This window comes from Amblyraja radiata, chromosome 11 (genome assembly GCF_010909765.2).
Source record: "Amblyraja radiata isolate CabotCenter1 chromosome 11, sAmbRad1.1.pri, whole genome shotgun sequence".
NCBI classification, from domain to species: Eukaryota; Metazoa; Chordata; class Chondrichthyes; order Rajiformes; family Rajidae; genus Amblyraja; species Amblyraja radiata.
Genome location: NC_045966.1, coordinates 39,132,019 through 39,157,830, shown reverse-complemented (window position 1 = coordinate 39,157,830; position 25,812 = coordinate 39,132,019). Strand labels below are relative to the sequence as shown.

Genomic DNA, 25,812 nt, shown 5'->3' with positions numbered 1-25,812 from the left:
CTAAACTACGAACTAAAGTAAACTCCCTGTCCCACTTTCCCGAGTTACTCACGAATTCTCCCGAGTTTTCCACTTGCTTTAAACTCGGAGAATGTCCGTAGGAGACCGTAGATATTTCGTAGCGGCTCGTAATGCCAGCCGTATGTACTCGGGGCATCGGGTAGAGAACTTAAGTAACTAAGTAACATAAGTAAACTAACCACTGCACTAAAAGGGGCGGCTCCCTTCCAGGTGGAGATGCAGCTCGCTGTCCTCGCCGCTCTTCTGCTGCCGGTCTGCGCGGCCCTCGCTCACCGTTACCGCCGGCTCATCTGCGGCTTCTACCGGCGCCGGCTGCTGCCGTGGCTCGGCGGCCCCAGCCCCGAGGAGCGCATCCTCCGGCATGTCCGGACCGAGGCTCGGCACGGCACACCAGATAGGGTGCTGAGCGCCATCGAGGAATGGTGCCGCCGAGTCCACCCTGTGACCGACACTGACCCGGGGAAAGGTAGGCAGGGCTCGACCAAAAGAAGACAAAATATAATGGGAGTATAACTGGAATGAGCTGCCAGAGGAGGCAGTTGAGTATAACAACATTTACAATACATTTGGACAGGCATGTGGATAGGACAGGTTTAGAGGGATATGGGTCAAACGCGGGCAGGTGGGACTATGGGACATCTTGGTCGGTGTGGGCTAGTTGGCCCGAAAGGCCTGTTTCTGTGCAATATGGCTCTTTGACTTTCTTCGCGATCCCCTCCCCTCCTCTCTCTCTCCCCCTCTTTCTATCTTCTCTTCTCTCCCCTCTTTCTCTCTTCTCTCCCCTCTTTCTCTCTTCTCTCTCCTCTTTCTCTCTTCTCTCTCAGACTCAGTTCCCCCTTACTCAGACTCAGAGCTGCTGTAGATTTGGAAGCAACAGCAGGAGAAGCTAAGCAAGAGAAAACACTGATTGGCTCTAGCCCAAGTGGGAGGAGAGAAGTGAGTCAGAGGGGGAAAAACAGTTGAAAACTGAGGAATTTGGTTTGTAAATTGGTAAATTAGGCAATTTATCAGTCAATATAAGCAAGAGCGACCTTTGAGGGAAGTGCCCTGTGAGAAAAGTGTGAGTCTTTGGCGAGGAGGCTGAGGCGAGGAGGCTACGCAAAATACTGCAGAAGGAGAGACGAAAGAAGGAGATGTCAGGCAAGCTGATTCAGTGTGATGCTTGCAGTATGTGGGAGGTCAAGGACACTGCTGGTGCCTCTGGCTGCTACATATGTGAGAAGTGCATCCAGGTACAGCTCCTGAAGGACCGTGTTGGGGAACTGGAGAAGCAAGTGGATGACCTCAGGTTTGTCCGAGAAACTGAGTCATTCCTCGACAAGTCCTACAGTAAGATTGTTACACCTAAGGTACTGGAAGAGAGAAGGTGGGAGACAGTGAGAAAGGGAGGGAAGCATGGAATGCAAACGTCCCCGGGTGTTGTACCTCTTGTGAACAGGTTCACCCACTTAGAAGCTGTCGGGACAGAAGACGTTGTTACACTGAGCAGCGGACTGGCTTGTGAAGCAAAAAGGGCTGTTGAGCCAAAACCAAAAAGGCCAAAGTCAGGCAATGCCATTGTAGTGGGAGATTCCATTGTGAGAGGTACGGACAGGGGTATCTGCGGCAACAGACGGGATGCGAGGATGGTGTGCTGCCTTCCTGGTGCCAGGATCCAGGATGTCACGGACAGAGTGCAGAAAATCCTCAAGGGCGAAGGTGAACAGCCGGAAGTGGTAGTGCATGTCGGCACAAACGATGTCGGAAAGAAGGGGATGAATATTCTGCAGCGTGACTTTAGAGAGCTCGGAAAAATGCTGAAAAGCAGGACCTCCAGGGTTGTTATCTCCGGTTTGCTTCCAGTTCTTCGTGCTGGCGAGAGCAGGAACAGGGAGATAAGGGACCTGAATGTGTGGCTGAGGAACTGGTGCACGGGGCAGGGATTTAGATTCTTAGATCACTGGGATCTGTTTTGGAGTAAGGGGGAACTGTACAAAAGGGACGGATTGCATCTTAACAGGTGGGGGACCAGCATTCTGGCAGGCAGGTTTGCCACTGCTACACGGGTGGTTTTAAACTGAATAAGGGGGGTGGGGTGTCGAATGGGATAGTTGAGGATGGAGTTAAAGGGAAAGGGTTTCTTAAATGTGTGAGCGTAGAGACAGAGGGGTGTAAAATGAGGGTAGAAGCAATAGGTAGCAAGGTGCAAAGTAAAAGTGGCAGGCAGACAAATCCAGGGCAAAAATCAAAAAGGGCCACTTTTCAACATAATTGTATAAGGGGCAAGAGTGTTGTAAAAACAAGCCTGAAGGCTTTGTGTCTCAATGCAAGGAGCATTCGTAATAAGGTAGATGAGTTGAATGTGCAGATAACTATTAATGACTATGATATAGTTGGGATCACGGAGACATGGCTCCAGGGTGACCAAGGCTGGGAGCTGAACATCCAGGGATATTCAATATTCAGGAGGGATAGACAAAAAGGGAAAGGAGGTGGGGTAGCGTTGCAGGTTAGAGAGCAGATTAACGCAATAGAAAGGAAGGACATTAGCTTGGAGGATGTGGAATCGATATGGGTAGAGCTGCGAAACATCAAGGGGCAGAAAACACTAGTGGGAGTTGTGTACAGGCCACCTAACAGTAATAGTTGGGTTGGGGATGGCATCAAACAGGAAATTAGAAATGCGTGCAACAAAGGTAAAACAGTTATAATGGGTGACTTCAATCTACATATAGATTGGGTGAATCAAATTGGCAAGGGTGCTGAGGAAGATTTCTTGGAATGTATGCGGGATAGTTTTCTAAACCAACATGTAGAGGAACCAACGAGAGAGCAGGCTATTCTAGATTGGGTATTGAGTAATGAGGAAGGGTTAGTTAGCAGTCTTGTTGTGTGTGCCCCCTTGGGCAAGAGTGACCATAATATGGTTAAGTTCTTCTTTAGGATGGAGAGTGACATTGTTAATTCAGAAACAAGGGCCCTGAACTTAAAGAAAGGTAACTTTGAGGGTATGAGACGTGAATTGGCCAAGATAGACTGGAGAATGATTCTTAAAGGATTGACGGTGGATATGCAATGGAAGGCATTTAAAGACTGCATGGATGAACTACAAAAATTGTTCATCCCAGTTTGGCAAAAAAATTAATCAGGGAAGGTAGTGCATCTGTGGATAACAAGGGAAATCAGGGAAAGTATCAACTCAAAAGATGAAGCGTACAAATTAGCCAGAAAAAGCAGCCTACCAGAGGACTGGGAGAAATTCAGAGTCCAGCAGAGGAGGACAAAGGGCTTAATTAGGAAAGGGAAAATAAATTATGAAAGAAAACTGGCAGGGAACATAAAAACTGACTGCAAAAGCTTTTATAGATATGTGAAGAGAAAAGGATTAGTTAAAACAAATGTAGGTCCCTTGCAGTCAGAAATAGGTGAATTGATCATGGGGAACAAGGACATGGCAGACCAATTGAATAACTACTTTGGTTCTGTCTTCACTAAGGAAGACATAAATAATCTGCCGGAAATAGCAGAGGACCGGGGGTCAAATGAGACGGAGGAACTGAGTGAAATCCAGGTTAGCCGGGAAGTGGTGTTAGGTAAATTGAATGGATTAAAGGCCGCTAAATCCCCAGGGCCAGATAGGCTGCACCCCAGAGTACTTAAGGAAGTAGCCCCAGAAATAGTGGATGCATTAGTGATAATTTTTCAAAACTCTTTAGATTCTGGAGTAGTTCCTGAGGATTGGAGGGTAGCTAATGTAACCCCACTTTTTAAAAAGGGAGGGAGAGAGAAAACGGGGAATTACAGACCAGTTAGTCTAACGTCGGTAGTGGGGCAACTGCTAGAATCAGTTTTTAAAGATGGGATAGCAGCACATTTGGAAAGTGGTGAAATCAATGGACAAAGTCAGCATGGATTTATGAAAGGTAAATCATGTCTGACGAATCTTATAGAATTTTTCGAGGATGTAACTAGTAGAGTGGATGAGGGAGAACCAGTGGATGTGTTATATCTGGACTTTCAGAAGGCTTTCGACAAGGTCCCACATAAGAGATTAGTATACAAACTTAAAGCACACGGTATTGGGGGTTCAGTATTGATGTGGATAGAGAACTGGCTGGCAGACAGGAAGCAAAGAGTAGGAGTAAACGGGTCCTTTTCACAATGGCAGGCAGTGACTAGTGGGGTACCGCAAGGCTCAGTGCTGGGACCCCAGCTATTTACGATATATATTAATGATTTGGACGAGGGAATTGAATGCAACATCTCCAAGTTTGCGAATGACACGAAGCTGGGGGTCAGTGTTAGCTGTGCGGAGGATGCTAGGAGGCTGCAAGGTGACTTGGATAGGCTGGGTGAGTGGGCAAATGCATGGCAGATGCAGTATAATGTGGATAAATGTGAGGTTATCCACTTTGGTGGCAAAAACAGGAAAGTAGACTATTATCTGAATGGTGGCCGATTAGGAAAGGGGGAGATGCAACGAGACCTGGGTGTCATGGTACACCAGTCATTAAAAGTAGGCATGCAGGTGCAGCAGGCAGTGAAGAAGGTGAATGGTATGTTAGCATTCATAGCAAAAGGATTTGAGTATAGGAGCAGGGAGGTTCTACTGCAGTTGTACAGGGTCTTGGTGAGACCACACCTGGAGTATTGTGTACAGTTTTGGTCTCCTAATCTGAGGAAAGACATTCTTGCCATAGAGGAAGTACAGAGAAGGTTCACCAGACTGATTCCTGGGATGTCAGGACTTTCATATGAAGAAAGACTGGATAGACTCGGTTTGTACTCGCTAGAATTTAGAAGATTGAGGGGGGATCTTATAGAAACTTACAAAATTCTTAAGCGTTCAAAAGGGAACTGCAGATGCTGGAATATCGAAGGTACACAAAATTGCTGGGGAAACTCAGCGGGTGCAGCAGCATCTATGGAGCTTAAGTGGTTGGACAGGCTAGATGCAGGAAGATTGTTCCCGATGTTGGGGAAGTCCAGAACAAGGGGTCACAGTTTAAGGATAAGGGGGAAATATTTTAGGACCGAGATGAGGAAAACATTTTTCACACAGAGTGGTGAATCTCTGGAATTCTCTGCCACAGAAGGTAGTTGAGGCCAGTTCATTGGCTATATTTAAGTGGGAGTTAGATGTGGCCCTTGTGGCTAAAGGGATCAGGGGGTATGGAGAGAAGGCAGGTACAGGATACTGAGTTGGATGATCAGTCATGATCATATTGAATGGCGGTGCAGGCTCGAAGGCCGAATGGCCTACTCCTGCACCTATTTTCTATGTTTCTCTCTTCTCTCCCCCCTTTCTCTCTTCTCTCCCCTATCCTCTTCTCTCCCTTCCTCTCCCTTCCTCTCCCTTCCTCTCCCTTCCTCTCCCTTCCTCTCCCCTCTCCCCTCTCCCCTCTCCCCTCTCCCCTCTCCCCTCTCCCTCTCCCCTCTCCCTCTCCCTCTCCCCTCTCCCTCTCCCTCTCCCTCTCCCCTCTCCCTCTCCCTCTCCCCTCTCCCCTCTCCCCTCTCCCCTCTCCTTCCTCGTGTGTTGGTGTGTGTTTCTTCCCCTCTGTGTCCCGATAACTCTCTTTGCTCCTCCCTCTCTCCCCGGAGTCTCCCCCTGCGAGTCCCTCCCCCCCCCCCCCCCCCGTGTCAGTCTGTGTGACGTTCTCTCCCTGCCTCCCTCCCACCCCCCCAACCCCGCCACCCCACCCGCGATTATCTCCCTGTGTCTGACCCACCCCGTGTGTCTGTGACTTCCTCTCCTTCTCTCCCCCCACCAGCCCGGTTCCTGGACGGGGTGGTGCTGCGGACGGCCCCCCTCCACGCCCTGTTGGTCGGCGCCCACTGCGGCTATTCGGCCATCCGCCTGGCGCGGCTGCTAGCCCCCGGGGCCATCCTGGTCGCCGTCGAGCCCGACCCCCGTGCGGCCGAGATAGTCGAGGAGATGATACTGCTGGGCGGGATCAATCACTCCCAGGTACCGGCGCTCCCGCCCTCACCACCTCTCCCTCCCTCCCTCCCTCCCTCCCTCCCAGCCCGCGGCGCTTCCTCACTACCGCCCCCCACCCACACATACACACACACACACACACACACATACATCCACACACACACACACATACACATACATCCACACACACACACACACACACACACACACACCCACACACAGTGCGGCGCTCCCTCACTACCACACACACACATGCACACGCACACGAACACAAACCCTCACTACCGCCCCTGTGTCTCTCTCCCTCACAGTTCCGTGTGTTGAGCGGTTCTCCGGCCGAGGCCATCGCCCATTGCCGGTCGGCGCTGGAAGTGAGCAGCGTCCAGCTGGCGGTACTGACCCAGGGGCGAGGCTGTGACTGTGTCCGGGATCTACGGTCCCTCGAGCAGGCCTCACTGCTGGCTGCCGGCTCCCTCGTCCTCGCCGACTGCCTCACCAGCTCCGGAGCCTCCTGCTTCCTCGCCTCCATCCGTCCCGGACCCCTCTACACCGTCTCCTCCCAGCGCCGCCTGGACGGAATCGCCACGGACAGGATGGTGGAATTAACGGTGAATTGTCCAGCCCAGGAGCTCCTGTGATCACCGGTGTCGGGCCCAACATCTCCTTGCTTTCCTTAACAACTGCTTACGTTTGAGTTTGAGATGTTGAGAAATGAACTGTGGATGCTGGTTTACACCAAAGATAGACACAAAACGCTGAAGTGACACAGCGGGTCAGGCAGCATCTCTGGAGAAAATGAACAGGTGATGTTCTGGAGAAAATGGGAAAGGGTGACGTTTCGGGTCGACTCAACATGTCTGAAGAGGGGTCACCTATTCCTTGTTCTCCAGAGATACTGCCTGACCCGCTGAGTTACTCCAGTGTTTCGTGTCTATCTTTTGAGATGTTGGATAAGTTTGAGGTGAGTTTGAGTGTTTAGACTCATACAGCGCGGAAACAAGCCCTTCGGCCCAACTTGCCTATGCCGACCAACATGTCCCATCTACACTAGTCCCATCTGCCTGCGTTGGCAGCTGGTTCCAGACACCCACCACCCTTTATGTAAAAAAACGTGACAATAAAGTCCATGCAGGGAGGAACTGCAGATGCTGGTTTGTTTATACCGAAGATAGACACAAAAAGCTGGAGTAACTCAGCGGGTCAGGCAACATCTCTGGAGAAAAAAATGTGATGTTCCGGGTGGGAAATTGATTGAGCTCCTTTGAACTTTGCCCCTCTCACCTACAGATACGCCCTCTGACATTTCCACCCAGGGTTCTGACTGTCTACCTTAACAAAGCCTCACATTATTCTATATACTTCCGTCAGGTCTACTGTTGGAAATATATAGGGAGAGGTTGGGCAGGGTAGGACTTTATTGCTTGGAGCGCAGGAAGACCTTATAGAAGTGTTTAGGAATGTGAGAGGATTAGATCAGGTAAATTAGTCCAGAGTAGGGGAATCGAGAACCAGGGGACGTAGGTTTAAGGTTAGAGGAGAAAGATTTAATAGGAGTTTAAGAAGGAACTGCAGATGCTGGAAAATCGAAGGTACACAAAAATGCTGGCGAAACTCAGCGGGTCTGAAGAAGGGTTTCGGCCCGAAACGTTGCCTATTTCCTTCGCTCCATAGATGCTGTTGCACCCGCTGAGTTTCTCCAGCATTTTTGTGTACCTAAGATTTAATAGGAATCTGACGGGCAACATTTTCACACCGTTATGTGGAACGAGCTGTCGGAGGAGGTAGTTGAGAAGACATTTGGACAGGTACATGGATTGGGCAGGTTTAGAGGAATATGGGCCAAACGCGGGCATAGTGACAAAATGACAACTAAAACACTATTCTAAAGAGAAGTGGTTTTTTTTTTGCTCAAGTTTCCCGCGTCTGCAGTTCCTTGTGCTGTTTCTGCAATGTTGTGAGTTCTTCTTCGTAGAATTTAATGACACAAAGATATCACAATATATTTATTGCTAAGTGTAAAATATACAGCAGTCGGCTTGAATAACGAACAGTGTCGGGAAAGGAAATATAAAAATTATTGCCATTATTTTGATCAGAAAAAAATAATTAAATAGAATATAAAAATATTTTGTTTTTAACTGGGGTACATGCAGGGCAAAGTCAAAGTGACACAAAGTGCTTGAGTAACACAGCGAGTCAAGCAGCATCTCAGGACAACATGGATAGGCGATGTATCGGGTCGAGACCATTCTTCAGATTGCAGTCGTCTTAGAAGTAAGGAACTGCAGACGCTGGTTTACGCAGAAGGGAAAAGTCACCTCTCCAGGTCCTCCAGAGATGCTGCCTGACCCGCTGAGTTACTCCAGCACTTTGTGTATTAACCAGCATCTGCAGTTCCTTTCCACACAGGCAGACAGTGTCCAAGGTCAGCATTGAACCGGGGTCTCTGACGATCTCTCACCATTACTGAGTCGGTGACTCCGATCCCGCTCTCTGTTCCGGCGACTCATGAAGGCTGGGCAGGCGGCCGTCGCTGGACCGCTCTGAGTCGTGGCCCGGGAGATAGGGCTCCAGGTGGGAGCCGGGCTGGGGGCTCTGCCCCAAGAGCTGATGGAAGAGCACGGCCATCTCGGTGAGGAAGGCCGCCCCATGCTCCGGCACGCCCTTGCCGAACGTCGAGAAGGTTGTCCTCTCCCCGTCCGCCGTCTCCGGCACCGTCTCGGACTCCAGGCTAAAGACGTTCTCCTTGTAGTCAGAGGGGAGAGACGAGGGCAGAGCCCAGAACAAGTCCTCCAGGCTCAGGCGCTCCCCTCGACCTGCCCCGCCACCCTGCCCTGAAACAGCAACACACACCAACACCGTCAGAACCCCGTCCCCACACCGTCAGTAACCAGGCCGCCGTCGGTCACAGTATCGGGGACAGAAGCTGCGAGGTCATGTTGCAGTTGTGCATGACGTTGGAGAGGCCACATCTAGAGTATTGTGTTCATTGGGCACCTTGTTGTAGGAAGGATGTTGTCAAGCTGGTAATTGCAAGGTCTCGGGGGGGTTGGGCTGAGCTACCGGGAGAGGGTGGGCACAGGCTGGGACTCCATTCCTTGGGGCACAGGTGAATGACGGGTGATCTTATAAAGAGATAAATTCATGAGGGGAATAGATCGGGTATACGCACAGGGTCTGGGCGGGGTGGAGGATGGGGGGTGGCGGAGGAGGAGGGGGGATGAGAGTGGGGGTGGAGTAGGGGGGGATGGAGGAGGGGGGAGCTGAGGGAGGATGGAGGAGGGGGGATGGATGACAAGGGGGGGGAGGAGGACAGGGGAGTGTGGAGGACAGGGGGGTGGAGGAGGTGGTGGAGGAGAGGGGGGATGGTGGAGGGGGGGGGGGGGAGGCAGATCTCTCACCTGGGGATGTTTCCCAGCTTCCTCGGGCCAGCAGGCCATTCAGCCCTTCGTTCAGCAGCTCGTGGAGGGGAGGGGTCGATCCGACATCGCTGTCGCTGTCCCCCCCCTCGCTCTCTCCCTGACCACTGTCCTTCCGAGTCGGCTGGTCAGCCTCGGCCCCCGTCCCCCTGCCGGGCGGACACATGGTCAGAATCAGCATCGGCATGGGGGGGAGGGGGGGGGGGGGGGGGGCAAGAGTGACGAGGAGAAGATAGTGAGGGGGGGAGAAATAAAGTGATGGGAAGAGAGAGAAAGAGTGAGGGGGAGAAAGAGAAAGAATGAGTGGGAGAGTGAAATTGAGGGGGAGAGAGAGAATGTGGGGGAGAGAGAGAGGAATTAGGGAGCGAGCGTGAGGGGGGGGGGGTGTCCACGCCGACCAAGATGCTGCATCGACACTAGTCCCACCTGCCCACGTTTGGCCCATATCCCACCAAACCTTCCCTATCCATGTACCTGTCCAAATGTATTTTACAAAAGGGATGGGTGACGTTACGGGTTGAAACCTAGTCTGAAGAAGGACCCCGACTCGAAACGTCACCTATCAATGTCCTCCAGAGATGCTGCCTGACCCGCTGAGCTACTCCAACACATTGTCTACCTTCGGTATAAACCAGCATCTACAGTTCCTTCCTACACAGTTTAACTTGGCACCATGCACGCAGGGCGTGGACATTGTGGGCCTGTTCCTGTGCTGTACTTTTCTGTATTCTAATTTATCTCTTACACTAGTTAGTCCTTTGGCTCAATTACGCCACATCGCCTCCCCCACCCTTCCCCAAGGAGAACGTACCTGCACGTCTTTAAATATTTATTTCCCCGAAAGTTTGGCCTGGCCTGGAACTGGCCCTGGTGGAGTAGAGAGAGAAGCTGCGAGATCTGCTGTGGGAGAGAAATACCTACAGTGAGCACCGTGACCACCTGCAATGTCCTCTCTCTCTCCCCACCTCACCTGCCCCTCTCTCCCCCCACCTCACCTGCCCCTCTCTCCCCCCACCTCACCTGCCCCTCTCTCCCCCCTACCTCACCTGCCCTCTCTCCCCCCACCTCACCTGCCCTCTCTCCCCCCACCTCACCTGCCCCTCTCTCCCCCCACCTGCCCCCCCCCCCCCCCCACACCTGCCTCCCCCACCTCGCTCTCCCCCTTCCCCCTCTCTCCCCACACCTCTTCCGCCCTCCCATATCTGCCATTTCCACCCCCCTACACCTGCCATTTTCTCCCTCTAAACCTGCCCCCCCCCCACCACCCACCTGCCCTCCCCCTCCCCCACCCCACCACCGGTTCCACCTGCCTCTGTAAAGGAGGCATTGGTCAGAGCATTGAATTCAAGAGTTAGGAACTCATGATGCAGCTTTCTAGGACTTCAGATCCAGGTTCGATGCTGTCCGCGGGTGCTGTGTGTGTGTGTGTGTATGTGTGTGTGTGCGGAGTTTGCACGTTCACCCTGTGACCTGTGTGGGTTTCCTCCGGGTGCTCCGGTTTCCTCCCACATCCCAAAGACTTTCGACAAAGAGATAAAGCGTGGAAACAGGCCCTTCATCCCACCAGGTCCAAACCAACCAGCAATCCCCGTACACTAACACTATCCTGCACACTAACTAACAATTTGCAATTTTATTAAAGCCAATTGACCTACAAACCTGTACATCTTTGCAACGTGTAGGTTTGTAGGTTAATTGGCCTTCAGTAAATTGCCCCTAGTACATAGAGAGTAGATGAGGAAGTGGCATGACATAGAACTAGTGTGAAGGGGTGATCGCTGGTCGGCGCGGACACGTTGGGCCAAAGGGTGTGATTCCACGCTGTGAACCTAAACTAAACTAAAATTCCAAACTACCTCATAGAAAAAGCAGCAGAGGTTCAGGAAGAGTGAGTAAGGGCTGATAAAGCAGAGTGACACACACACACCCATTGTCCTGTTTTGCCAGCTGTGTTACAAGGGCAGGGAAGTCTAATCACTTCATGTGGAGCTTCATGCCGTCGTAGCGCTCACTGGCAGCGCTTATTATCGTTCCTGTGTCGCCAAAGAGGCAGGGAGAGACTCACTCACTCCTCTGATCACTCCACTACTCCCCGAGATCACACAAAGGGTGGTGGGTGGGTGGAACAAGCTGCCAGAGGTGGTAGTTGAGGCTGGGACTATCCCAACATTTAGGAAACAGTTAGACAGGTACATTGATAGGACAGGTTTAGAGGGATATGGACCAAACGCGGGCATGTGGGACTAGTGTAGCTGGGACATGTTGGCCGGTGCGGGCAAGTTGGGCCGAAGGGCCTGTTTTCATACTGTACAAGGCTACAACGGCCCTTCGGCCTCTATCTCTGTGTTGTTCGCTCACCTGGACATGCGGCGAGCCGGCGGCCAGATCGAGGGATCCGTCGGGACAACCAGCCCGGGACAGGCGGACGAGTTCCCGCAGGAGCTGCCGGTGCCGGTGCCGCTGGCGGCCCGGGCTGGGTGTCAGGGGTTCGGTACCGGACAGCCCGGCTGCGGGCAGCGGGAGCGGGTCGGTGGACGGCTCGGCGCGGCGGGACGTCGGCAACAGGGCGATGTCGGTTTTGTGGATGAGCCGCTCGGGGCGGCGGGGCTGCGGCCGGTAGTCGGTCTCCGCCCGCCGGCAGTTGTAGGCGCCGCCGTCTCGCCGCCGCCGCCACCGGTCACCGCAAGCGGAGCGCAGCAGCAACACAACGGGCAGAAGGGCCGCGCAGACGGCGGCCAGGGCGAGTCCGGTGACGGCGGCCGGTGCCAGGCTCCCGGTGGCGGCGGGGACGAAGGAGACGGTGAGGACGGTGCTGGCCGAGCGCCGGGGGCTGCCGCCGTCCCAGACCCGCACCCGGAGTCGCCACTCCCGGCCGGGCAGCCCTGACAGGCGGCACACGTTAGCCCGGAGCTCCCCGCCGATGCCCATCCCGAACACGCCGCCGCCGCCGCCTACTTCGCCCTCGGCCGCCGCCAACTCGTACACCAGCTCCCCGTTTGCCCCGGAGTCAGCGTCCGCCGCCTTCACCGCCGTTACCGGTAGCAGGTGGGTGCGGGCGGTCGGGCAGCCGCTCTCTGCAGCCGGGGACATCGGCACCGACACCCACGGTGGCCGCGGCGCCGTGAACACCGGGCTGTTGTCATTCACATCCGTCACCCGGACGGTGAAAGGGCTCTCGCCGCCGTCGCTGCCGCTGCCGGTCACCAGCCGTAGCCGGTACTCGTCCCGCCGCTCCCGGTCCAGCGCCGCCGTGGTCACCACCGTGAACATCCTCCCCGCCGTCCGCCTCAAGCGAAAGCCGCCGCCCACTAGCCGGCACTCCACCCCCGGCGCTGGGGCCTCGACCAGGGCGACCACCGCCCCTACCGCCACCCCCTCCGGTACCAAGAGTAGCCCCGGACCGGCCACCGGCGGCGCCGAGCTCCCCGCATCCACCGCCATCTCCTGATCTGTAAGAGAAAGCATACAAGTTGGTCTTGCTGTCTGCATTTGTCTGGCGCCTACAACGCTGCAACAGCCATTCATCTACCCATCTTCCTGAAGCAAGGTAGAGTTGCTAGGAATACATCAGGACTCGAGGCCATGAGATACAGGTCGAGGCTGGGCAGACTAAGACTCTGTTCCTTGGAGCGCTGGAAGATGAAGGGGAATAGATTGGGTAGATGCACAGAGTCTCCTGCCCAGAGTCGAGGAATCGAGAACCAGCGAAGATTGGTTTAAGGTGAAAGATTTAATAGGAACCCGAGGGGCAACCTTTTCACACAAAAGGTGGTGGGTGTATGGAACAAGAGGGAGTTAAGGCAGGTACTATCACAACGTTTAATAAACATTTAGACAGTAATGCCCCTGTCCCGCTTAGGAAACCCAAACAGAAACCTCTGGAGACTTTGCGCCCCACCCAAGGTTTCCGTGCGGTTCCCGGAAGTTTTCGTCAGTCTCCCTACCTGCTTCCACTACCTGCAACCTCCGGGAACCGCACGGAAACCTTGGGTGGGGCGCAAAGTCTCCAGAGGTTTCCGTTCAGGTTTCCTAAGTGGGACAGGGGCATTACATAGATAGGACTGGTTAAGAGCCAAACGCAGGTACGTGGGACTAGTGTAGATCGGGCATTTTGGTAAGGGTGGGCAAGTTAGACTGAAGGGCCAGTTTCTTCGCTGTATGACTCTACGAGTAAATATCACCAATAACTTCTCTTGTGCCATCCATATTGAAGCAGTGGCCAAGAAAGCACACCAACGCTCTACTTCCTTAGAAAGCTTTGGAAGTTTGGCATAGCCCCAACAACTCTCACCAACTTCTACAGATGCACCAGATAAAGCATTTTATTTGAAATGCATCACAGCTCCGTCCAAGGGTAAATTTGTCCATTCTTAGTCACGTGTGTGACCAAAATGAAGACAAATTGTGGAATATATTTATTCTAATTCTGAAAGCATTACAGGTATATTGGTTTGTGCTGCATATATGGTTCATTTTTTTCGATTTATCAAGTGAAATTTTTAAATGTTACGCTGACAATATTTGTTTCGGGTAAGAAGTTAAATATGACTGGTCACGTGTGTGACATTTTGGTTCATTCCAAAGAACGGGCCAATTGCAGAGAGCTGTGGACGTTACCCAGATCATCACACAACCCAACCTCCCTTCCATTGACCCCATCTACACTTCACGCTGCCTCGGCAAGGACAGCAGCATAATCAAGGACCAGTCTCACCCCGGCCACTCCCTCTTCTCCCCTGTCCCATCAGGCAAGAGGCACAGAAGTGTGAAAACACACACCTCCAGATTCAGGGACAGTTGCTTCCCAGCTGTTATCAGGCAACTGAATCACCAACTAGACAATGGTCCTTAGCTTGTGTAAGAAAGAACTGCCGATGCTGGTTAAAATCGAAGGTAGACACAAAATGCTGGAGTAACAGCGGCACAGGCAGCATCTCTGGAGAGAAGGAATGGGCGACGTTTCGGGTTGGGACCCTTCTTCAGACTGATGTCAGGGGAGGGGGCGAGATAAAGATAGAATGCAGGCAGAGACAGTAAGACTGGTGGGAGAACTGGGAAGGGGAGGGGATGGAGAGAGAAAGCAAGGGCTATCTGAACTTAGAGAAGTCAATGTTCACACCACTGGGGTGTAGTTAAGAAGTCCTTAACTACTATCTAATTCATTGGAGACCCTCAGATTATCTTTAATCAGACGTTATTGATTAATTACTGATCCGATGTCCTTCTCCATGCTTGACCCTCGAGGTGCCCCCCAGAGGACGAGGGCTGAAGGTTAGGTCAGGCTTGGTGAAGAACATCAGGACAACCAAAATGTAGGCGACGGCTGCAACGTGCAAATGGTGCTAAAATCGTGCCTCTTGTATATGGACTCAGTAAGATGGTCTGTGCATACTGTACTAACCTTATGTACAGGGATAGACTTGCTGAGCTGTATGCAAAACATGTATTTCACTGTTCCTGGTACACGTGACAATAAAGGAAGGATTGACCAGAGGTGGAACGAATTGATTCATGAGATGTACGAGAGGCCAGAAGTGGGAGTAAAGACTTTTCCTTTGGCAGCCACAGCCTGCGGTAAAAGGCAGGAAGCATCGGAGAAGGTCACATTAGAGACGTCACCAATCTCCGGGTTACATCGCTAAATATAGAGGCAGCGGATTTGAGTGCCTCTCTCTCCCAGATCTTACTCATATCTTCTCTGGAAAAGGGCAATTGTCAGTCAGGTAGATCGGGAATCAAACACAACAGGAAGCCAAGCTGTCCATTCCCTGAATACTCCAATCCCTGCTTCTCTCCAAGTTCTGGCCAAGTTCTCCATTTCCCCTCCAAACAGTTCCTGTCAAAGCCAATCCCAATAGCCGTCATTTTCAGCACATCGGCCTTCATCAGTTAGTGTAGCACCCTCTGTGTAAAAAACCTGCCCCACATATCTCGCTTAAACTTTACCCACTCTGACTTTATAGCTCAGATGCCAAACCTTCTGTGTAAAACCTTGACCATGTGTTTCAAGGACAGCTTCTTCCCAACAACCATCAGGCTCTTGAACACTGCACAACACTAACCTCAACCATGAACTTTGAAATGCTGCAGTAACTCAGCGGGTCAGGCAGCATCTCTGGAAAACATGGATAGGTGAAGTTTCGGGTCAGGTCCCTTCGCACTGATAGTGTGGGGGGCGGACAGAAAGTAGGAAAAGGGGAGAGGCAGGACAGAACTTAACAGGTGATAGAACAACATAGGTGAGGGGGGTTTGACAGTCTGAAGAAGGATCTCAACTCAAAATGTCACCTACCCTTTTTCTCCAAAGATGCTGACTGACCCACTGAATTACTCCAGCACTTTATGTCTATCTTAGGAATTTTGACAGGTGGATGATTAGAACTCAGAGCTTCTAAGGGCTGTATTTGGTTGCACTCAAGACTTTGGGTATTTTGCACTTGTATTGTGGTTATTAATTTTTGGAGATTTTATTTATTATATATTATCTCTGTGTACTGTGTGTGCAGACCTGTTATGCTGCTGCAGGTATGAATTTCATTGTTCCCAGGTCAATACATATGACAATTAAACATTCTTGTTCCAATATCTTTGTTATTCTCTTTATCCTACAACTGTACACTGTGGATGATGGTAGAGTCTTTGCGCTGACTGGATAGCACGTTACTAAAAAGCTTTTCACTGTACATCAGTACACATGATAATAAGCTCTTGACTCTTTAAATCTCCTTCTTGTTACCCAAACCAATGCACTCTGAGTGTTGATTTTCCCTCAATTCTGCCTTCATATTATTGACTCCATCCTATCCCTCCTGGTCCAATCCCTCCCTCCCTACCTATGTCCAAGACACCTCACACCCTCTTCGTCTCCTCAATGACTTCCGTTTTCCAGTCCCCCACTCCCTCATCTTTACTATGGATGTCCAGTCACTCTACACCTCCATCCTCCACCAGGAGGGTCTTAAAGCCCTCTGTTTCATCTTCGACCACAGAACCAGCCAATATCCTTTGCCGCTGGTCCTTACCCTCAACAACTGGTCCTTACCCTCAACGACTTCTCATTTGATTCATCCCACTTTCTCCAAGGCACAGCTATGGGCACTCGCATGAGCCCTAGCTATGCCTGCCTCTTTGTAGGGTACGTCAAAAATCCCTGTTCCAGGCGTACACTGGCCCTATCCCCAAACTCTACCTCCGCTACATTGACGACTGCATTGGTGTTACTTCCTGCACCCATGCTGAACTCACTGGCTTCATCAACATCACCACTAATTTCCATCCTGCACTCAAATCCACTTGGACCATCTCCGACATCTCCCGCCCATTTCTAGATCTCACCGTCTCCATCACAGGAAACAGACTATTGACCGACATCTACTACAAACCTGCTGACTCCCAGAGCTATCTTGACTAGACTTCTTCCCACCCTGCTTTCTATAAATACTCTATCCCCTACTCCCAATTCCTCCGTCTACGCCGCATCTGCTCCCAGGGTGAGGTGTTCCATACCAGGGCATCGGAGATGTCCTCATTCTTTAGAAAATGGGGGTTCCCCTCTTCCATTATAGATGAGGCTCTCACTAGGGTCTCCTCGATATTGCACAGCTCCGATCTTACTCCCCCTCCCCCCATTCGTAACAAGGACAGGGTCCCCCTTGTCCTCACCTTCCACCCCATCAGCCGTCGCATACAGCATAAAATCCTCTAACATTTTCGCCACCTCCAACGGGATCCCACTACTGGCCACATCTTCCCATCTCCATTCCTTTCTGCTTTCCGCAGACCATTTCCTCCGAAACTCCCTGGTCAACTCGTCCCTTCCCACCCAAACCACCCCCTCCCCAGGTACTTTACCCTGCAACCACAGGAGATGCAACACCTGTCCCTTTACCTCCCCCCTCGATTAGATCCAAGGACCCTAATAGTCTTTCCAGGTGAGGCAGAGGTTCACTCGCACCTCCTCCAACCCCATCTACTGTATCCACTGTTCCAAGTGTCAACTTCTCTACATCGGCGAGACCAAAATTGTTTCGGGCTCCGCTCAGTCCGCCTTAACCTACCTGATCTCCCGGTGGCTCAGCACTTCAACTTTCCCTCCCATTCCCAATCTGACCTTCTGTCCTTTCTGACCTCCATTGTCAGAGTGAGGCCCAGCGCAAATTGGAGGAACAGCAACTCATATTTCGCTTGGGTAGTTTACACCCCAGCGGTATGAACATTGACTTCTCTAATTTCAGATAGCCCTTGCTTTCTCTCTCCATCCCCTCCCCCTTCCCAGTTCTCCCACTCGTCTTACTGTCTCCGACTACATTGTATCTTTGTCCCGCCCCCTCCCCTGACATCAGTCTGAAGAAGGGTCTCGACCAGAAACGTCACCCATTCCTTCTTTACAGAGATGCTGCCTGACCCACTGAGTTACTCCAGCAATTTGCGTCTACCTTCGATTTAAACATGCATCTGCAATTCTTTCTTACACCTTCAGATTATTGACGATAGGATAGGTTACTGGGAAGTAAGTTGGGGGGGGGGGGGGATTGGGACTGGTGGTATTGTTCAGGAAGCTGGCACCCCCCTCACTGGGGTGAATGGCCTCTTCCTGTGATGTGAGGAAATGATGGGAAGTAAGTCATCACCGAGTTCCTTCCTACTTCCGATCTCATAAAAAAAGATCTCTCCAGGGATCCAGCCCTCTTAAAATTAAATGGAGGCCAATTCACTGGATATTTTCAAGAGAGAGTTAGGTATAGCTCCGAGGGCTAACGGAATCAAGGGATGTGGGGAGAAAGCAGGAACGGGGTACTGATTTTAGATAATCAGCTATAATCATACTGAACGGCGGTGCTGGCTCGAAGGGCAGAATGACCTATTTCTGCACCTAATTTCTATGTTTCTATGTAAATTAACCTTGAAAATAACTGTCCAATTAGTTCTGGACCAACCAAACTTCAATTCAGTTTCAATATTTCACCTAAACTTGATATGAATCATGTGACAGATATAAATGTCATGAGTTAGATACATATTGAGGATGTAGACCCACCGAGTCCACACTGACCGACGATCATCCTGTACACTTAGCACTATCCTACACACAGATTACTGAAACCAATTAACCCCCAAATCTGTATGTCTTTGGAGTGTGGGAGGAAACCAGAGCACCTGGAGAAAACCCACGCAGTCACAGGGAGAACATACAAACTCCACACAGAGTGGTGGGAATAAGCTGCCAGAGGAAGTAGTTGAGGCAGGTATTATCACAAAGTTTAAGTAACATTTGGACAGGTACATGGATAGGAAAAGTTTAGAGGGATATAGGGCAAATGTGGGCAAGTGGGACTAGTGTAGATGGGGCATGTTGGCCGGCATGGACGAGTTGGGCTGAAGGGCCTGTTTCCAAGCTGTATGACTATGATTGCGTTTCCACTGCCCTGTGAGAACGAGGCCTGGAGATTCCCGCCCATCTGATTCTGAAAACTAGTTATTAATCATGGTGGCCCCCAACCCAATTAGTACCTGCCAAAATATTGAAGCATAGGGTCTTGGCTGGGTGGTTCCTCACCATCTCTGCACCTCCGGACCCTTCCCCTACTCACCCACAACCCCCTTTGGACCTCAAGACCTTCCCCAACTCACCTTACCTCCTCGGTACCTCAGGACCACTCCCCTAGTCAACCCCAACCTCTCTGCACCTCCAGACCCTCCCCTACTCATCCCACCACCTCTACACCACAGGACCTCATTCCTGGACACCCACATTCCCATCAGGGCCAAGGGACCTTCCTCTATTCTCCCACATGCCTGTTAGACCTCAAGACAAGTCTCCTACTCAACCCCTCCCCCATCTGAACTTTGACCCTCCCAAACTCACCCCCTCCAACTCCAGACCTCAAAACTATCTCCTACTCACCTGCACCCACACTGGATATGAGGAACCTCCTTCTCTACTGACCCAACCCCTCAGATGTCTTTCCTACCCGAACCACAACCCTCTCTGAATCTCAGGAACCCCGTCTCTCCTCAAGTGCACCCCATCTGAAGCTCAAGACCGCTCCCTTATTCACTCCCACCTCTCTAGCCTTGCCCACACTAATCTGGATCTCAGGAACTTTCTCCCACTCGCCGATGATCCCCATAGGAACACTCTCCTCCTCACCCTCATCCCCTCTGGACCTCCTTCACTCGCCTCTGAACCTCGGGAACCCTCCCCTACGCCCTCTTTTGTCCCTCAGGGGGTCCTGACACCCATCCCACTCCTTCACACCTTGGTTCCGAGGATCTTCACCTCCCTACCTCTGGCCCTCCCGCCAACCCACCCCACCCCACCCCACACACCCTGGTCCCAAGCACCCCTCACCCTCCCTCTGGTTCACAGGCCACCTACCCAAGGGCTGAAGCCGGCAGCGGGCGGCAACCTCCACCTCCTCCGTCCCGGTCTCGGGTGCATGGTCTCCGGACAGCATGGAGACGTCCACCGGGAGATGTCCGGATCCCTGGTTCGGCACGTCCTGAAGGCAGGCGGCGGTCAGGAGAGAGGCAAAGAACAGGAGATCATATCCCATGGTAGCATCGGCTCCGGGGTCTCATCCACACTGGGACACCTCCCCGGCCGGCGCAGGACATCCCGGGGAGGGAGGGGAAGGGGGGAGGGAGTGGAAGGGGGGAGGGAGAGGAGGAGGAGGGAGGAGGGAGGGAGGGGAAGGGGGGAGGGAGGGGAAGGGGGGAGGGAGGGAGGGAGAGAGGGAGGGAGGGTCCGGACACGTCGTCTCCGCCCAACATCCTCCGTCCACCAGACTTCACAGAGCGCAGGGGAACTTCCATCCAATCAGAGAGAGCTTTCGATGGGGGCGTGGCCTCCCACAGTGGGCGGGGCCGCAATCCACCAATGAATTCTCCCCTCGAGAGGATACAAGGAACTGCAGATGTTGGTTTACAAAAAAAAAAGACACAAAGTGCCGGAGTAATTCAGGTTGTCAGACAGCATAGCATCTCCGGAGAAATAGGATGGGTGACGTTTCGGGTCGGGACCCTTCAGATTGAAAGTAGAGGGAAGGAAACTGGAGATGGGAATGAGATCCAGAACAAACTGGAGATAGGAATGAGGTCCTGAACAAATCAGGGCCGGCAACAGAGGACCAAGAAAGGGTGGAGCTCATAAGGGTCCATTGTTGGCTGGGGAAGAGGTGATAATGAAGGGATACAGGGTTGCGAACAGTGGATCTAGAAGGACGTCTGGGGTGGGGGAGTGATGCAAGGGTTACTTGATATTAGAGAAATCAATGTTTATACCGCTGGGTCATCAGCTTCCCAATCGAAATATAAGGTGCTGTTTTAAGACAGAAGGTTTTTAAGAAGGAACGGCAGATGCTGGAAAATCAAAGGTAGACAAAAATGCTGGAGAAATTTAGCAGATGAGGCAGCATCTATGGAGAGAAGGAAATAGGCGACGTTTCTGGTCGAAGCCCTTCTTCAGTATGGGAATGGGAAGGAGAGTTTGGCAACCTCCTAGTAGGACAAGTAGGGAACTGCAGATGTTGGTTTACAAAAAAATACAGTAAGTGCTGGAGTAACTCAGGGTCAGTAGTGTGGAGGATAGTACTAGTGTACGGAGTGATTGCTGGTCAGTGCGGATTCGGTGGACCGAAAGGCCTGTTCCTGTTCTGTTCTGTTCTGTGCTGTGTTCAGTTTGGGGAGAGAGGGAATGAGGTTTTGAGTTAAAGTATCAGGCATATAACACTGTTGAATGGCAAAGCATTTTGCAAAAACTGATGGCTTTTTCCTGCTCCAAAGAATAAAGGACTTACGCAAAGCAGCACAGTGGTGCAGCGGGTAGAGGCCCAGTTTCCACCTTGAGTTTGGGTGCTGTCTGTGTGTGGAGTTTGCACGTTCTCCCTGTGACCGCGTGGGTTTCCTCTGGGTGCACCGGTTTCCCCCCACATTCCAAAGACGTGCGGGTTTGTAGGTTAATTGGCCCCCTGTAAGTTGTCAAAACAAGGAACTGCAGATGCTGTTTATAAAAAAAAAATACACAAAGTGCATTTGTAACTCAGTGGGTCAGGCAGCAATCCTGGAGAACATGTATACTGTAGGTGATGTTTCGAGTTGGAATCCTTCAGACTGTAAATTTCTCCTGGTGTGTTGGGAATGTAGTGATGTGAAACGTAGAAGTACTGTGAACGGGTGCTTGTTGTCGGCATGGACTCGGTGGGCCGAAGAGCCTGTTTCTCCAAACTAAGAGTCAAGAGTGTTTATTTTCATGTCCTAACAGAACAGCCAACATTCTTACTTGCACTAACACAACAGAATATCTAAACATAGTACTCTGTAAACAATATAATAAACAATAAGACATACACACGCAAACATGCATATACACATACGTGTGTGTGTGTGTGTGTGTGTGTGTGTGTGTGTGTGTGTGATTGTGCGCGTGGGTGTCTTTTCATTTGTTATACTGTAATCAATATATATATTTTATATATATATATATATATATATACACATACATATACATATATATATACACATACATATATATATATATACAATATATACATATATATACATATATACATATATATACATATATACATATACATATATATATGTATGTATATATATATACACACACACACACACACACACACACCCATATACATACACACACACACACACCCATATATATATCTACATATATATATGTAGATATATATATACATATATATATACACACACATATATATATATCGACGGGAAAAATCCTCGGCACACATACGGCAGAGGGGGGCTCTGAGCAAGGTGGCCAAAAATGACGGCCGTAGGTGGCGGCGTTCTCTCGGAAATCGCAGCACAGATGGCCAAAACCAGTCGAGAACAGACTTTTAGTAATATAGATAGATAGATATAGAAGATATATATATGTGTGTGTGTGTGTGCGTTCGTGTGTGTGTGTATATATATATATACACACACACACGCACGCACACACACATATATATATCTTCTATATCTATCTATCTATATTACTAAAAGTCTGTTCTTGACTGGTTTTGGCCATCTGTGCTGCGATTTCCGAGAGAACGCCGCCACCTACGGCCGTCATTTTTGGCCACCTTCCGCAGAGCCCCCCTCTGCCGTATGTGTGCCGAGGATTTTTCCCGTCGATTAAAAATGACAGAGATATTAATGATTTTACAAAATTCCCCATTCTCACTGCTGCCCCTGCTGACGGCAGGGGGAGGGACTATAAAACCAGGAAGTGGTGTGCCTCAATCAGTGTCTGCAAGCTGGAGGAAGGCAGAGGGTCACGTTTCTCTGAGCTGTGAATAACACTGAACACATGTCTACTCAAATGTAAGTGTCCTTAGTGGTTCTAAAACGCTTGCAGAATGTGTCTATTGGTTCTAAAATATTTGCAAAAAGTGTTTATTGGTTCCAAATGTTTGCAAAAAGTGTCTTTTTTGGTTCTAAAATGTTTTTTTAGGTTCTCCCCTCCCCTTTCCTCTCCCCCCCCTCTCATCTCCCCCCCCCCCCCCCTCTCTCCCCCCCCCCTCCTCTCCCCCCCTCTCCTCTCCCCCCCTCTCCTCTCCCACCCCCCTCTCCTCCCCCCCCTCTCCTCTCCCCCCTCTCCTCTCCCCCCCTCTCCTCTCCCACCCCCCTCTCCTCCCCCCCCTCTCCTCTCCCCCCCTCTCCTCTCTCCCCCTCTCCTCTCCCCCCCTCTCCGCTCCCCCCTCTCCTCTCCCCCTCCTCTCCTCTCCTCTCCCCCCCTCCTCTCCTCTCCCCCCCCTCTCCTCTCCCCCCCCTCTCCTCTCCCCCCCTCTCCTCTCCCCCCCCTCTCCTCTCCCCCCTCTCCTTTCCCCCCTCTCCTCTCCCCCTCCTCTCCTCTCCCCCCTCCTCTCCTCTCCTCCCCTCTCCTCTCCCCCTCCCCCCCCCTCCTCCCCCCCTCTCTCCTCTCTCCTCCCCCCTCTCCTCTCCCCCCCTCTCCTCTCCCCCCCTCCCCTCCCCCCCCTCTCCTCTCCCCCCTCCCCCCCCTCTCTCCTCTCTCCTCCCCCCTCTCCTCTCTCCCTCCTCTCTCCCCCCCCTCTCCTCATCCCCCCCTTCCTCTCTTCCTCATCCCCCCTCCCCCCTGCTCCGCCCCCCTCTCCTCCCCCCTCCTCGCCCCTCCCTCCTCATCTCCCCCCCCTCTCCTCTACCACCCCTCTCCTCTACCCCCCCCTCTCCTCTCTCCCCCCCTCTCCTCTCTCTCCCCCCTCTCCTCTCTCCCTCTCCCCCTCCTGCTCCTCTCCCCCCCCTCCCCATCTCTCTCTCCCCCCCTACTCTCTCCCCCCCTCTCCTCTCCTCCCCCCCTCTCCTCTCGTCCCCCCTCTCCTCTCTCCGCCCCCTCTCCTCTCTCCCCCCTCTCCTCTCTCCCCCCCGCTCCTCTCTCCCCCCCTCTCCTCTCCCCCCCTCTCCTCTCTCCCCCCTCGTCCTCTCTCTCCCCCCCTCTCCTCTCCCCCCTCTCCTCTCCCCCTCGCCTCTCTCCTCCCCCCCTCTCCTCTCCCCTCCTCTCCTCTCCCCCCTGCTCTCTCTCCCCTCTTTTTCTCCCCCCCCCTCCCCTCCATCCCCTGCCCCCACCATTCCTCCCCAAACCCCTCCCCTCCACACACCCTACCCCTTCCCTCCACCTTTCCCCTCTCCCCCTTCTCTCCTCCACCCTCTCCTCCCCCCCCTTCTCCTCCCCCCTCCTCCCCTCCCTCCCCCTCTCTCCTCCCCCCTCCCCCGTCTCCCCCCCTCTCTCTCTCTCCCCCTCCATCCCCTCCCCCACCCCTCCCTCCCTCCCCTAAACCCCCCTCCCTCCACACCCCCTACCCTCTTCCCTCCACCCTCTCCCCTACCTCCCCCTCCCTGCTCCCCACCTCTCCCCTCTCAGCACCCCCTCTCTCTCCCCCTCACCCTCTCTCTCTCCTCCCCTCCTTTCCCCCCTCATCCACCCTCCCTCTTCTCCTCCTCTCCACCCCCTCTCCCTCTTGCCCCTCTCTCTGCGTCTCTGTCTCTCTCTGTCTCTGCCCCTTCTCTCTCTGCCCTCACTCTCTACCCACGCCCCCCCCCCACCCTCTCCAGATGTGACTGCAAGTTGGGGGCTATGCGTCAGTAGATAGGGTGTTTATGGGGTAAAAGGAGCAAATTAATAATATTAATATAATATCAAGGGGGGTAATTAGCGTGAGTGCGGGGGGGGGTGGATAGTTAGTGTGTGTGACGCTGCATGCCGCCTACCCCCCCCCCCCCCCCCCACACACACAACCGAACGTTGGGGGAACAGACCCAACGGGTCTGCACTTGGTCTAGTATATATATATAATTTTATATATATATATATATATACACATCTATATCTATTTATATATGTAGATACACACACACTCTAAAAGTAAAACACAAAATACACATTTTCTAGTTTGAGCAAAAAAGGTGTTTGGAGTTGGAATCTATTGTGTTGGTAACTCCCTTCTTGGTGACAACGTAAAATAACAAAAACACCTCTAATTGTGGAATCAGATTTAGCACTGACTGACAAATGGTTTATTTGTAAAGTTAGGAGCATTTAAGAGAAACTCAATACATGGATTGTTGCATTTCCTCCAAAGTCATTAGAATGTCGATGATTTAAAGTCACAGACACAACAGCCACTGGTCTGGGTCCTCAGTCCTGGCAAACCTCCAGCACCAAGAGACACAAAGTGCTGGAGTAACACAGCGGGTCAGGCAGCATCTCTGGAGAACATGGATAGGTGATGTTTCATGGATTGCCGGAGTAACTCAACAGGTCAGGCGGCATCTCTGGAGAACATGGATAGGTGACGTTTGTGGTTGGGTTACTTCTTCACACTTCTTCGGGCAAATGGGAATAGCATAGATGGTGCATCTTGGATGGCTGTGTGATTCTGTGGCTCCAGCAGGCTGAGGGGATCACCAAAGTGGTCCTCCCTTCCATTAATTCCACCTACACCACGCTGCCCTGGCAAGGCCACCAGCAGAATCAAGGACCAGTCTCACCACGGTCATTCCCTCTTCTGCCCCCTCCCATCAGGCAAGAGGTACAGAAGCGTGAAAACGCACACTTCCAGATTCTGGAACAGTTTCTTTACAGCTGTTATCATCCTATCACCAACGAGAGAGTGATCCTCAGCCCCCAATCTACCTCATTGGGGACACATGGACTATCTTTAGTCAGACTTTATCTTGCACTAAATGTTATTGCCTTTATCATGTATCTGTACGCTGTGGGCAGCTTGATTGTAATCATGTATAGTCTTTCCGCTGACTGGATAGCACGCGACAAAAAGCTGTACTTCAGTACACGTGACAATAATAAACCAAATTAGTTTGGTTTAATTTAGTTGAGAGATACAGTGTGGAAACAGCATCTTCAGCCCATTGAGTCCACATCGACCAGCGATCATCTATTTACACTAGTTC

The 25,812-nt window shown here is 51.9% G+C and overlaps 2 protein-coding genes across 3 annotated transcripts; one reads left to right on the top strand and one right to left on the bottom strand.

The window, feature by feature from the left end:
• Nucleotides 1–237: 237 nt before the first annotated feature.
• Nucleotides 238–6,579, top strand: LOC116978389 (transmembrane O-methyltransferase homolog). The gene is made up of 3 exons (XM_033029507.1): nucleotides 238–487; nucleotides 5,772–5,968; nucleotides 6,253–6,579. The coding sequence occupies exons 1-3, from the start codon at nucleotides 238–240 to the stop codon at nucleotides 6,577–6,579; spliced, it is 774 nt and encodes a 257-aa protein (XP_032885398.1).
• Nucleotides 6,580–7,931: 1,352 nt separating this feature from the next.
• Nucleotides 7,932–19,986, bottom strand: LOC116978531 (protocadherin-18-like). 2 transcript variants are annotated; one of them, XM_033029729.1, is made up of 5 exons: nucleotides 19,739–19,986; nucleotides 11,719–12,809; nucleotides 10,172–10,260; nucleotides 9,343–9,509; nucleotides 7,932–8,775 (listed from the first exon to the last, which is right to left on the bottom strand). In XM_033029729.1, the coding sequence occupies exons 1-5, from the start codon at nucleotides 19,914–19,916 to the stop codon at nucleotides 8,405–8,407; spliced, it is 1,896 nt and encodes a 631-aa protein (XP_032885620.1). In that variant the 5' UTR covers nucleotides 19,917–19,986; the 3' UTR covers nucleotides 7,932–8,404. The 2 variants fall into 2 exon arrangements, with proteins under 2 accessions (XP_032885620.1, XP_032885621.1); XM_033029730.1 differs by having other exon boundaries at nucleotides 10,172–10,257.
• Between the last annotated feature and the right edge of the window lie 5,826 nt (nucleotides 19,987–25,812).